Source organism: Xenopus tropicalis, chromosome 2, assembly GCF_000004195.4.
Source record: "Xenopus tropicalis strain Nigerian chromosome 2, UCB_Xtro_10.0, whole genome shotgun sequence".
NCBI lineage: Eukaryota > Metazoa > Chordata > Amphibia > Anura > Pipidae > Xenopus > Xenopus tropicalis.
In genome coordinates this window covers 126,178,257-126,192,645 of record NC_030678.2, presented here as the reverse complement: position 1 = coordinate 126,192,645, position 14,389 = coordinate 126,178,257, and the positions used below count along the sequence as shown (strand labels likewise).

General features: G+C 38.5%; 1 protein-coding gene across 22 annotated transcripts in view; it reads right to left on the bottom strand.

The window, feature by feature from the left end:
- Positions 1-14,389, bottom strand: part of mycbp2 (MYC binding protein 2, E3 ubiquitin protein ligase) — a 139,791-nt gene that overhangs the window by 19,270 nt on the left and 106,132 nt on the right. For all 22 annotated transcript variants that reach the window (XM_031897067.1, XM_031897074.1, XM_031897078.1 and 19 more), the window contains 8 exons: positions 6,439-8,085; positions 5,978-6,147; positions 4,660-4,904; positions 4,054-4,221; positions 3,464-3,621; positions 2,700-2,899; positions 1,695-1,844; positions 350-510 (listed from right to left, as the gene is read on the bottom strand). In XM_031897067.1, coding sequence (XP_031752927.1) covers positions 350-510; positions 1,695-1,844; positions 2,700-2,899; positions 3,464-3,621; positions 4,054-4,221; positions 4,660-4,904; positions 5,978-6,147; positions 6,439-8,085 — 2,899 coding nt within the window. The remainder of the gene's footprint in view (positions 1-349; positions 511-1,694; positions 1,845-2,699; positions 2,900-3,463; positions 3,622-4,053; positions 4,222-4,659; positions 4,905-5,977; positions 6,148-6,438; positions 8,086-14,389) is intronic.

The following is a 14,389-nucleotide window of genomic DNA, read 5'->3' as shown; positions in this document are numbered from 1 at the left end:
GTTAATATATTTTTTAGTGTCTGTGCCTGTTTTTACCCAACTCTAGCAACCAGCGTAAGCTCAAGTGGGCAAATGTACACTCAACCTGCAGATCGGTGTCATGCATTTACTGTATATACACTGTAACTGCTTTATCCGTAACCAGTTCTGCTCACCACCACCCCATTGTAAGTAATGTTTTCCGACACTGGAACTGATGTCATCATAACTTGGAGATGGTTTCATTTGAGACCCACTGACCTGCCCCCAATACCTAACTACACAATTCTGACACAACCCAGTTTAAACTACAACAAAGACTCTGCATACATCACTGTTATACCATTAATACACAGTAATGGGTCTTTACCTCAGTGCCATCTGTTGCAAGGAACTACCCCCAGGAAGAGACATCATCAGGTCCGAAATGGTCTGTAGAAGACGATGAAATGTGTCTGGCAAGGGATGTGCTGCTTCCCCAGCAATAACTATGTCTGACAATGGGTGTTCACATACTCTTGTGTCTTTTTCCTTAAAAAAAAATTATACTATATATTATATATATATATATATATATGTGTGTGTATATGCATCTGTGTGGCTCACAAGTACAAATGATTGGGGATCCCTGTCCTAGGGTGTCTGGGGGCCAATCTTGAATGCCATTTAAGCATTCTCCCCCAGATCTGTTTTGCACTTTGAAAGTTGGCTTTGCTGCTCTGATCTTGTGTTTTTTTGCAAGCTGAGAGAAGGGGATTCACTCTCTTATGCACCTCAGTACACTGTACTGACAATTACAGCTTCCGCTTGGCTACACAAGGCGGAGCTGAGCAGAGATTGGCCTAAAAATGTCTTGCCTTCTAGTTTTTGGGCCAATTCCCGCTCAGCTCTACTTTGTGTAGCCAAGCAGAGGCAGAAGTTGTACTTGTCAGTGCAGTTTTACGGAGGTGCATAAGGGAGTAGTGCCCCATGGGCAGTGATTTGAGATTTAGGGGCAAATTTAGCAAAGTGTGAAATTAGAGCTCCATACAGAAAAATTACCCCACTTTCTATCCATTTATCAAATGGTGAAGTCTAACTTTTACCCATTGGTAAATATGTTTGATAATCTTGATATTATCACATAATGGCTGATATTTACAAAACAATTTGACATAATTATTTAACCCTCTTTATTTCTGTAGATTGTATGTTTTATAGTATGTGGCCTAAAGGACCTGACTGCCAATGATGAGCAACTTAAGTATCTAGGTTACTACTTGAGCTGTGCTGTTCCACATGGTATCTGGCAAAACATGGTGTAATAAGATCAGAAAGACAATGTGGGTAAGAGGTTAAAATCAATTTAAAAATAGTGCATAGGATTCCCTGAGTTTCTAGTTATGCCAGACTGAAATACCAGAGAGAGGAACATTAAAATTTAAAAATAAATTATATAAGTTAACTGAAAAAAAAAGTAATTTCTGGTGTACTATCTGCAAACAACTGGACTAAAAAAATGTTTGGAAGGTGAACATGCCCTTTAAACCTCCATTTTTGTTTAATGCAAAACAATGACATTCTACACAAATTTCTTTTGTCTGTTTTTGACTCCTGAAACTTAGCAAAAATAAGAAAGAAGCGTGTATTGTTTCAATAGCAAAAATATTTACAAATAAACTCAAAGCCGTTGATAATTTGTAGTTTGCATTCCCTTTTTAGACTACAGACTGTACCTGTTCAGCGTTTTCCTTGTTAGCTTTGTTTTCCTCATCCTCATCTTCTTCTGGTTCCACTGGAGCAGGAGTTAGGGAGGCCACAAAATGCCATAAGATATCATGGAGAGATGTTGTCTGAATGACATTACAAAGCAGCCAATTGAAAGCCTACAAAAAAAAAAAAAGTTATGGAAATGCGCTGAAGTGCATGTGTGTGTGACACCCTGTTAGGACAAACCTCCTACCTTAACACATATTTAAATATGTAATTGTACTTCTCCTACACTGCACCAACTGTTGATGTCCCTGTTATGGTAATGCAACAACCAGACAACTCACCAAATAAAAATAGTGAGTAATGAGGCTGAAACGTGACAGCCCTGTTAGTGGGTAACTAATCTTGTTTTGGATGTACCTTCTGTAAATCATTAAGGCCGACATTGGCAGCTGAAGCATGCTATTGAGTCCCGGAAATCATCTCTAGGAGATGTTCTAAAGCAATATCAGCCATTGTGGTGGTCATTTTTTAACACAGGGCAAATTTTAACATCAGACAGCATAGTATTAAACATTTTATTCTCGAGCAAAACTGGTCAATGTATTGCAAGTTTAGGTCTGAAGAATGCCTAGGCTTTTTTGTGTACTGCTCAAACAAAGTGTGTATTTAATAAGTGTTACCAACTAGTGCTGGAAGATCCCTCGTTTTAATTGGCTGCATATACATTTTTTAAACATTATACCCCTAGAATATGTAGCCCAAATTTTGTAAATATTTTGCCTTTAAAACCACATGATTTCTGATGCATAAAAAAATGTACTTTTATATGTAGTGTGCTACACAAAGGGTCAAATATACCAGGAAAATATGCCTCTGGCTAGTTTTAAAAAATCATGCTATCAACTGATTCATGGTTATGTAACCGATTTGATTCATGGTTATGTAACCGATTATTTTGGTGATCTTTGTATTGTGAAACAAAAAGCAGAAAATATTATCAGCAATCATTAACAAAGATGCCCTACCTCCATGGCAAATACACGGCAAGCAGATTTTCTTAGTGCCTGTTTCATTGCAATTTCTAAACCTTCGAGGTCATGGTGTTGGATAACAAAAGCCAGGACTGGCCACTGGAAATTCCTCTCGCCTTTTGATAGGGAACTATGAGCAGATATCAGCCGTGATAACTCAGGGGATGGATGTCTTAGCAGTGAGGATCCAACTTCTGTAAAACGATTCATATTAATTGATGCCAATGTATCCATGCAGTTTTTATAGCTCTAAAAAGCCATTATTACTAAAATGTATACAATGATTTCTTGAAATTAATGAGTCATTTTAGACGTTATAGGCCTAATAAGAAGGGTAAGTATATTTACTTTTTGTTTTTCAGTGTTCAATAACATGCCAGGGTTCTCAGATACCCTAGTAACAACCTTCTTAATACTGTCTTAGGGTTATTGCATTTGTGGCACTTTGTTCATTACTGCTTGTGATGGAGATCATATACCTGGCTTGGTGATATTACATGAATTCTAAACAAAGTCTAAATCAAAGTGAAATCATATAAAAATTCGTAAGCCTCTCAAAACAAAATGTGACTAGTTTCAACCTGATATCAGTCAGGGAAGCTACAATTTTGGTCCCATAACTGTGGGCAATAAGTTGGCCACTTGCTAGAGTTCTCGAGTTGGCAGTCAAATGGCATGTGTACTAAAAGTTTAGATCACAGCTTTTAGGAGCTGATCACTTACACATATACACTCAAAGTCAAAGTAAATTAGTTTACCTGCGTCTCCACTGTTCACTCTGCGTCTGGGAATAGCCTTTACTCGAGGCTGCAGAATAGAATGTTGCTTGTCATATTCAGAAGCAACGACGGAATAAGACCGTTGAAACACTGTCCGCTTTGCAGAGTCAGTATCTGTTATAGGACTTGTTTCTAGACTGAAAATTAAAAACACAAAATACTCAATATAAATAAAAGCCATACTAATTCTAACAAGATTCTTTACGAAAACGTACAAGACTAAATCAGTTGATTGCCAGGAAAATAAATGAATTAATCTACATTTGACTGAACACTATCATGCCTGTTAATACCTTATAATGCCATGTTTGGTGAAAAATAACATCTGTAGCTATCTATCTCTGCCTATCATCAATCTATCACCTATCCATCCATTTCATCTATCTATCTATCTATCTATCCATACAAACATCTACCATCTACCCATCTCCTCTACAAAATCTCATTTGTTTTGTAGGAGGCTGAGAAAATGACAGACAACACACCAGTATATACCATATGGCTTTTGTTGTACTCAATTAAAGATGCATTAATGTACACAATATTACAATCAGAAAAGTTCCAAATACCTAGGAGGCATAGATTTCATATTGTTCTCTGGCTCCTCAAAAACATTGGGACATGCATCTGGAGTTACCGATATGTATGGTGCTGGGACAGAGGTGGACCGAAGATATCTCATTTCATCTTGAAAAAGGTTGTCATCTTGATAACCAACAAAATTGTCATGATGATGTCTGTGTGTTTAAACAAAATGTAAATTCCAGAACTGTAACAGAGAATGATTTTTAACATGGGCAATGTTGCTGCAATGATATTAACAGATTAACTTGAATAACATTTCCTCTGCATTTCCCCTCCTCCTTTATCTAATCACCATCCCCTCCAGTTTTGGATATGCGAGTTTTCATTGGGGAATAATTATCCTTTTTTAAAAAGGGATAAAAACTTCTAAAGGTAACTGAAAATTATTTTTATACGAAGTTTCACCTTTTCTTCAGCTGCTAAACAAAAAAAAGCTAAAGTAGTCAAGTACCGATTATGTATTAACTTGAACCTGAGCAATGCTAACGTGATTTGATTTAACAGAACATCAAATCTGCAGTTAAGTGCAGGTAATTTAACAAAAGGTTATATAACAAAATATACAGTAGTTGACTATCTCCAATCACTACCTTGCCAAGGTCTGAAGGTAAAGACATTGCATCTTGGGTGGAATGTCCTCTGATATGGTCTCCTTGACAGAGGGTAGGTGGGAGAGGAACGGCTTGGGTGGATGGTAGCAAAGGATATTTGGCTCTGCTGCACTGCTTAAGGATAGCAAAAACAGTGCATTTGCTTTAATCACTTGATGAGCTTCCATAGTGGGGAGTGCTCGAGGAGTCTTAACCTGTACTGGTTTTCTCCTAGATTGTTTTACCTGTGAACACAATCAAATTTAGTATTCTACCATTTGTATCATGAAAGACAAGGTATATAATTTCTAAAAATTATCTGAAAATTATCAAAACAGAAGATTTACACACAAAAACTATTTAATTTCTAGTTACATATGTAAAGACTATGAATCACTTGTAAATGATGTGAAAGAAAAGTAGTGCGAATCCACATTGCACTCGCTGCCAAGAGTACATCAAGTATAAGCTCTTCTTTCTTACAAACTGAAGAGAGATTAGCTGTGTTAGCAGTATTAAGACTGTGGGTGAGGAAAATTGGCTCTTGTAAAGCTAAGAGGCAACTGCAAATCTATCTGAATCAATAATATCTGACAGCATACAGTGGTAGCCCTGCACTGCCATCTGTGGAAAAAGCAGGGACAAGAAGATACATGGGGTGGGAGGCAACCCATTCCTTAAACCTTTATGAAATAGACTTATTAGCATGTGATAAATGTAAGGACTTTGTTTTTGTAGACACATTCTAATAACCCCGTTATTTGTTTGCATTTGTACCTCTGAGTAAAATACAAAGAAATAATGGGGTTATTAGAATGTTGGGTGGAGAAGAGGATGGTTATGCGAAGGGAACAAGGACATTCTTTGACAAGGCAATAGCTGCATGAAGATTTAATAGACATCATTCAAATTGATAGAAGTTATTGGAGACTTGTGTAACAGGATACTATCAATTTGGCTGATGTCTATTGGATCTACATGCAGATACTACCTTATCAAAGAATGCCCCAGTCTCATAACCATTCTGCTAATAAATAAATCCAACAGGACTGCTTTGGCACAAATATGGATTCGTGCAGTTAGTCACAATTAAGTGCAAGGTATTGTTTAATGATTACAGAGGAAAAAGGTAAATTTAAAAAAAATTATTTAAGAAAAATGGATTGTGTGGTTAATCAAAGAGCAAATCTGAGCACTGGGTTTATAGGAACGACAGACAAAAAGCCAGTCAGTTGAGCAGTGTGTACAAAAAACAAACATGAGAATGTGGAATAGATATGTTATAAACAAATAAAATAATGTAAATTTGACTGCAAACCTTCTCCCGAACAGCCACTTGTTTTTCTCGAAGATATTTTTCTCGACAGCGATCACAGACCAAATACCAAGTGCTTCCTCCAATTCCCCCATCCCCACAGTTTCCTGCCCATCCACCACAAAAGTGACCAATGCTGTTATAGCCTTGTCCTCCCGCATATCTTCCACAACCTACACACAATGTCACCGGGTAAGGTGAAAAACAAACACAGAAACATTTAAAATAATTCACATTTCTTTGAACAAATGCTAAACATAACTTTGTAGTGATTAGGTTACCATAGCTTTAGAACATATTTACAAACATGCATGTTACAATGCGACTAATGAAGACTGTGAGTAAATATTAAATGTAGGATTATGTAAGATATGCACTGCAACATAAAGAAATGTGGAAATATGGCTACAGAAAATATTTTGTTGCATAAATGTTACTCTAGTCTAATTTCGTTTTCAGCTTACCTGGATGTGCTTGCCGCATGTGATATGTCACCGGATAAGGGTGAGACTCTCCACACAGCTCACAGATGGTATCTTTTTCTGGTCCTCCTACAGCAAGCTGTGCCATTTCGCCAAACAAATTACCACGGGGTCTGGACTCTGCCTTTTCTTTTTTCTTTTTCTCCTTTTTTGCCTTTTTGTTATCTTTGTCACCGTCTTTCTTTTTTAGCACAGCACAAGAACCAGGGCTTGGGAAAATCATGTTCTGTGATGCAGCTTTTATGGTGGCCAATGAAATGTCTTCCCAAAAAGCCACAAGGTGTTGCAGTGTTAAGGGAAGGGGGGATTTTGTCTTAACAGAATGCTGACTGGGTAAGTCAAAAGCAGAAGTTTCATGTTTGCCATCCTCATATTTTTCATGGAGTGGTGGCTCTTTTAGCATTGATAACACTTTGTTTTTGTTGATACTGCCCATTTTTGAAATATCTGGTCCATGTGGGGCAATGTGAAACATGTTTAGTGCAGAAGAAATTTCTATTGAGTGTCTGTTTTTTAATTTAACCTCCTTTTCTTCTGAGGGTTGTTGATTGTTAAGACTGCATCTTATGGGTGCGTGTTCTTTGGAAAGATCTGGATTAAATTTAAGAAAGGAAGAGCAAGCCATTGCATCATGAACTATACCTTCATGCCAAAGAAAAGCTGCAAACACAGCCCGTGCACATTCAGCCACAGATGGGGACATTGCTTCCTTTGCTGGCTCAATAGACTTTGAGGATTCTCCCTTGAAAAAAAAGTTTGATTTTTCTTTTTTAGGCCGAACATGCCTACTCGTACTTTTGCGGCTAATTTTAGGAGATGCTCTTGTATCTTGCTCTTCTTTAAGCGGTGCCTTTCCTATGCTAAAATGGACTTTACTTGAGCCATCATCAACACTCTTTACCTCTGCATTATCCTCACATGTACTGTCTGTAATACTGTTTGTTTTTAAAGTACTGGATGAGCAAACTTCAACAACTTCACTGTGAAGGTTTTCTTGAACCACATGTGGAGAGGGTGCCCTGTTTTCACTACCGCCTGCAGGTTTGGCATCTTTTGGAATAATTTTTGGTTTAGGTGAAGTGGACCTTCCCCTTAAGGGTTCCGTTAAAGGGACTTTCTTTTTACGTAATGTATCTGGATCAAGCGTGTAAGAGTCTGACTTAGATCTTTCCCGAGGAGGCTCAAGCTTGGACTTGCTAGGACCAGATGTTTTTTGAGGTAGGCTTTTCTCTTGTGGAGATGCAGAGCGTGGAGAGCTTGCACCAGATGTATTCGGCTTTCCAGCAGGCACAGTTTTTGGCTTTGGTGAAGAGGAACGTGAGCCAGGTCCTGGTGATTCAGCTCTAAGACCAGAATTCACTTTACCATCTGTCTTTAGGATTTGCAGAGTGTTGTGGTTGGGAGATGAAGATCTGCTGTGAGAGTCTGATCTCAGCTTTGCAGCATCAGACTTCAGTAAGAGAGATTCACTTGCAGTAAGGCCTTCGTTATTTTTGGGTTTCTTCTGATCAGCATTAGAGCGGCTTATTCGTCCGTCAGGCTTTGGAGATTTGCTCTCAACTCGGTTTTTTGATGGCAAATCTGATTTGTTCACTGCAGATGTAGTTTTCGCAAAGTGCCCTTTGTCATCTGAAGAGAGATCACAAAAAAGTGAAATCATTATCTCAACTTCTCATATATCATTAATTACATTGGAATACTTTATGTGCCATTTGTATGTGGAAAAAAAAGGGGGGAACTAAAAATATTTTCTAAAACGAAGACTGAAACACAGCAAGCACAAAATGACAATATGGGGATCTAGTAAAAAAAAATTTCATCTTAATGACCGCACCAGATAAGACCTAAAGGACATTTTGCTATGAAGTGCATTAAGAATCAGTAAAAAAAAACAATTATAACATTCCATGTTTAGAAAGAATAACAAAAAACACCCATAACACGATATCCCTTTCCATTGTCAATTTTTTCAATTCAAGAACCGCTTGGAGATTCTGACTTCTGGTCAATTGTCATAGGTTAAATAAAGAGCCAAAAATGGCTCAAAAGGTTGCTGTTGCCCCTGGATGTAGAAATAAAGGCTTTTTAATCTTATTATGGAATGCTGCTTATAATCAGCTGTGTTAATCACAATAGGTCAAGGAATATATAAATACGTGTTTAAAATCCCAGAATTCCAGTGTCCCTGCGGTCACAACGGAGCAGGGCTGATGCAATTGCAATGGATTCAACAGAAGTACTACAACTGTGCTCCAATGCAGTTGCAAATTGGATGTAATGGTTTGCCTGGTATCATTTCCAGTGTTTGCTGTTCAAGTGAAGTTTATGCCCGATTCTTTAGATGCAAGCGTGCTGCACCAATTGAAGACTAAGGGAACACCTGGTTTTATGCACAACTGACTGCAGGGAAATTGCTGGGACTGTAACTGTACTTGAGGACATACATGAGCCCTCATGTCTCATGCAACATACAACTCTATTCCCTATTGGCAGCAGTGGACCAAGACAGACCCATCTTTAGGGTTCCAGTGTTACAGATGAAGTAGGGTTATAGATTATAACTATTACTAACAACAGTATTTACTGTACTGATGTAACTACAGCTGCTGAATCACTACAAAAAAAAAAAAAAAGACTGCTTTCCATCATATCATAAATGAAAGTCTGATTTCAAACTCAAGTAGCAAAGACGATTATCTATAATGCGACTGTAATCTATCACATAAGGTTATTTTATAACTTATATGGAAAGTAAAAAAAAAAAATCTTTATTTAATAGAAAACCAATTAGTGGTTCTTTTGCATCAGAGACTTCACCCTCTCCTCATGCCTTTCACATACAGCACTCTCTTCCTGTAAGTTCGAGCACCTGTTATTCATCGGCCACAGGACTTGGCACTCTATCGGGTGCTTCCCTAGTAGCTGGTGTAAATTAAAGATCCCCAATTACAAAGAGAGGATAAGGAAGAAGCAATAAGCAATGCCAAATAAAGATAAGGCAGCAATCAGTCTAAATCAGTAAACAGGTCAGATGCGAAACAGAAAAGATATGCCGAGAGATATCTGTGCAGCAACTCTGCAGAGGCTGAACCATCACCATAGTTGCCTCTTTAAAGGCTCCAAAAAAAGTATCCAAAATGCATCTTAATGATGTCAGTAAAGCAGCTGTAACATATCATACCCACCATTTAAATTTAAAGACAACAGTGCTGCCAGCTGGGTGCTATATTGGAGAAGGCATCAGTTTCACTTGCCAAGATATAAAGTACACACACATACAGACAGTAAAAGAGGGAGTTGATATAAGTAGTAACAGAAACAACTGCATATCTGTTCCATGCACATATATTAGTGTTCAGTGAGTCATCTCAAAACAGTACATGCCGATCCCATCTACAGATAAAGTGCACATTAAAAAAGCCCTCCTTGGGGTACAATATTGTTTTCAGACAACAGGTGTTGCTGGGGGAAAAAAGCACGGATGAGAATATTAAGTAAATCACTGTTGTCTGCATTAGACTGGCTGTGGAATGTGATATATGGGATGGCTTGGAGCCTGTTAAGTTAATGGATTGTATGTTAGCACACACACTCCTATATGTAACACATTTTTCTATACAATTTAAGGCTGATGTCTGCACCACTTGTAGCCCTCAAACTATGAACAAAAGGCACCAAAACATCCTTTCCTCCCACTCTCCAGCCCATCCTGAACTACATTCTCAGAAACTTTGCATCTAGAAGTTTCTTGGAATTGATGTTTAACATGTCCGGGGGGCTGCAAGTATGATGTCAGTTCTGTTGCTCTATATCCCAGGTTTAAAACATTTTCACTGGGTATTTCTGCTTGCAGATCCTCTATTTTTGCACACAAAATGTATACAAGATTTTTCTAGTCTTGTCTTGATGTACAGTTCCCTTGTCCTATTATGATACTCTGAGGACAAAGTAGTGTAACATAACTGTGTTAGCTTATAAAGAGCAACATTTTGTGTATGCAGAATCCCCTGTGCAGCCCCCCTGATTTTTGTTTGAAGATTGGGGACTACCACCATGGCCTTGATAATAGAAGCACAAAAAGCAAAATGGCACTCAGGGCTACAGGGAATTAATCCCTTTAAAAAATCTTTATTTGCGAAAAATGCAACGTTTCGAGGCAAAATAGCCCCTTTATCAAGCATCAGATGTATGATGTATGATCAAGCAATGCTTGATAAAGGGGCTATTTTGCCTCGAAACGTTGCATTTTTCGCAAATAAAGATTTTTTAAAGGGATTAATTCCCTGTAGCCCTGAGTGCCATTTTGCTTTTTGAATTTCCATTGGTTTTTGGGAGGGTGCCGAGCCCTCCAGCAGTGTGCACCGGGTGTTCAATTTTGGAGAGCTAGGGTGTGCGGTAAAGGCCTCTGTTATACTTGATAATAGAAGCACCTGACTAGAAATAACAGGTTCATGTATAGAACTTAGTTTTTTTGCCTCAACGTGATGACTCACTTTTGTCCCAATAACACATGGGAGGTTTTCTCACCAGTAGTTTTCCCACTGGCAATTCATATTTAATGCTGGCGGGAAGGAAACTAGGGCAAGTGAAGTTTTACTGTGGCGACAAAACATCCCGTGTACATTCCAGTTTTATCAGAAATCAAATTAGGGCAAATTGGAATATTATAAAAATGATAAAACCTTGAATACGACAGTGAGACAAAACCAATGGTAATTTACAGAAGACAAAGAATCTTAGGGATATGTTAATATAAGCAGATCCAGTAAATAAGTACAGTAATATGAGATCTAGTAATGTGAGGCCTGGTTGTTTCCAGTGTTACACTTGTTCTTCTTGCAACTCTATTCTTGAAGGGGATAGATTTGCATGTCCATATAGTGGAGAATATATTAAAATTAAAGGCAGGTACACTTGTCATACAGATTTCTGTGTGTGCTTATTAAAGTGTCCAATGCCCTTTAAAGAGATTTTGGGTACACAAATCCCACATTAAGACTGTATATGATAGAATGGCAAAAGGGAAACTTAAAGGGGATTAAAATCCTGTAGCGTTACATTTTGCCCATAATAACCATCCTGCAAGTTCCGTAAGTTCCTTGGTGAATGAACAAGCGCCACAGCTTAGTAGTGGTGGTGCCAGAGCAAAAATAGTTATGTCAAGAATCCGTTTGGATCCAAAGATTGTAAGGAGTATAACCAGAAGGTCTAAATTTGTACTTGTCCTTTAAATGCTTTTTAAATGTCAGGTGATGGATATCCTAGGGTTATGTTTTAAATCTATGGGGAAGGGTTGTTTATTGGGACCAAACCATAGTGGGAGGTTCTTGATGTTATCGTATAAATGTTTGTTTGAACGCTTTGTGTTTTTGGCCTGAGGAAGACGAAACGTTGACTTGATAAAGAGAATGTTTTTGTATTTTGGATAAAAATTCCAGAGTGCATCACAGTATGTGTTGGACTATTGTATTTGGAGGAGGAGAGCTGAGATACCCCAATATGATCTGTATCTGGCGAAAAGTTTTGCAAAGGAGTGCAAGCATGTTCCCTGAAGTAACACCCCACTCCAAGAAAAAAAAAATTTTTACAGGCCCCTACCATGGGGGCAGGACAGACACCCCCTCTGCCGGACCATATGCTCATTGTGGGTCTGCTGTATAGTAGTTATGCCACCTGCACACATGGTATATTCACAAACTGTGCGTACGTTTTTGCCTGGAAATCTTCATTTTTTTGTGTTCCTGTTCCTTTAACAAGATTGCTGTCAAGTTCATGTCAAGAACAGACGAGGGATTCTTTACCTGGAAACCCAATATCCACAAAGCTCAGAAGTATGGGAACAATCATAAAACTATCCATACCACGCTGAGGAAAGAACATATTGTGGTCCCATCTATTTACCTTCAGTATTTTTTTGCAGGCTGGCACCCACCTGCATGGTTGCCTGTCCTTGTATGCATAAATCCACATTGGTGGCAAAACAATCCTATTACATTTATTTAATGTTCAGTAAGCCTAAAGGTGGCCATACACGTGGCGATCGGACGATGTTTCGTATGACCATCGGTCGCACAAAACATCGTAAGATCCGCCACACACCATTCAGGGCTGAATCGGCAGGTAAGGAGGTAGAAACAATAGGATTTCTACCTCCTTCTGCCGATTCAGATCTGAAGGGAGAATTTTGGTCAGGCGCCTTCTATGGCGCCCGATCAAAATTTTCCAACTGGTCCGATCGGCGAGTCATCCGATATCAGCAGGTTCCTGCGATATCGGTCGACTCGTCGACATACCATACACGCACCGATTATCGTACGAAATGAGGTTTCGTACGATAATATCGGTGCGTGTATGGCCACCTTAAGGTATGGTGATCCAGATTATAGAAAAACATTCTGGATATTAGATCCCATATCCAAATGAATATATCTAATATCCTTCTGCTTAACAGAATAATCTGTATCGAGGACCAATGGTGATCATACAAAAATGCCTTCTTCATTATTTTCACATATTGAAAGTGTTAAACATGGCATAACTCCTAACAATTTATCAAGTGGGGCAGGTATTTTTAGATGGTTTGTTGCATGTGGGAGAAAAGATTTCTCGTGCGTGACAAAGTGCTCGATCTATAGTGAGCGAAATCAAAATCATTCCATCTAGCTCATTCACAGAGCTTCCCGTTCTGTATTTTGCATTGAGAATGTAGAGTCTAAGCTCACTAAGGATATCTAGTAGTGGTTTACGGAGTTTATCTTTGGTGAAAGAAAGGGATTTCATTGCAATATTACAGCAGGTTGTACCCAGTTTGAAAATGTTTTGACCTGCACCCAACCCTAACTCGTGCTGCCTCAACCTGCCATTTTATAAACCTGCCCCCTCCCCTCTCTAATGTCATCGAAGAGGAAAGGTTAAGTACAACTGTGTACTGCCCTGTTACTACTGAGTACGTTGGGGAGAGGCTGGACTGGAGGCAAATACAACACACCACTTGCCTCTGGGGGTAATTGGTCACGTGGAACGCCGCTAACACTATCCTGTAGAGCATGGATCCCCAACCTTTTATACCCGTGATCCACATTCAAATGGAAAATGTTTTGGAGAGCAACACAAACATGAAAAAAGTTCCTGGAGGTGCCAATAAAAGCTATAATTGGCTATTTGGTAGCTCCTATGTTGACTGGCAGCCTAGAGAAAGCTCTGTTTGGCAATTTCACTGGGTTTTTATGCAATCAAACTTGCCTCCTGACCAGAAATTTAAAAATAAGCACCTGCTTTGAGGCCACTGGGAGCAACATCCAAGGGGATGGTGAGCAACATGTTGCTCACAAGCCACTGGTTGTGGATCACTGCTGTAGAGCATGTAAAATATCCAGTTCCCCTTGATTGTATTTTGGCAATGATTGACATTCTATAACTAATGAAAAGCAAAAAAAAAAAAAAAAAAAAACAATGTTTAAAAAATGTTTCTAAAATGATTCTATAAGATGGAGCAGGATGTTCTTTTATGCAATGAAGAATTGCTCACAAGATGCCAGATGCTCTGTTACTAATTTATTCCAAAATATTAACTAAGAAACATACTTTTTGAAAGAATAGGTAGAATGTATTTCCAGCACAAGTTTTATTAAATTTGCTGAAGTTTGGGAAAAAAAAAGGTATTTTAGGTGTGCATTGCTGCTATACTCCCAATCGTATTGATCAGGACTTAACTTAGAAGGTAGATGGAAAATCCACTGGGGAGAGCTTCATACTGGACTGTTCATAAGTACTGGCTAAATATTTATACTGTTGGCTGTTAAATGGTTGAGTGGTATATTTCCTGCAGGACATATATAACTACAATTTGACAAGCTATGTAAATAACAACTTTAGGCAAGGGCAAGGACATGCATTTAAAAAGCAGTTAATCTTTTTATTTATTTCCAAGCCT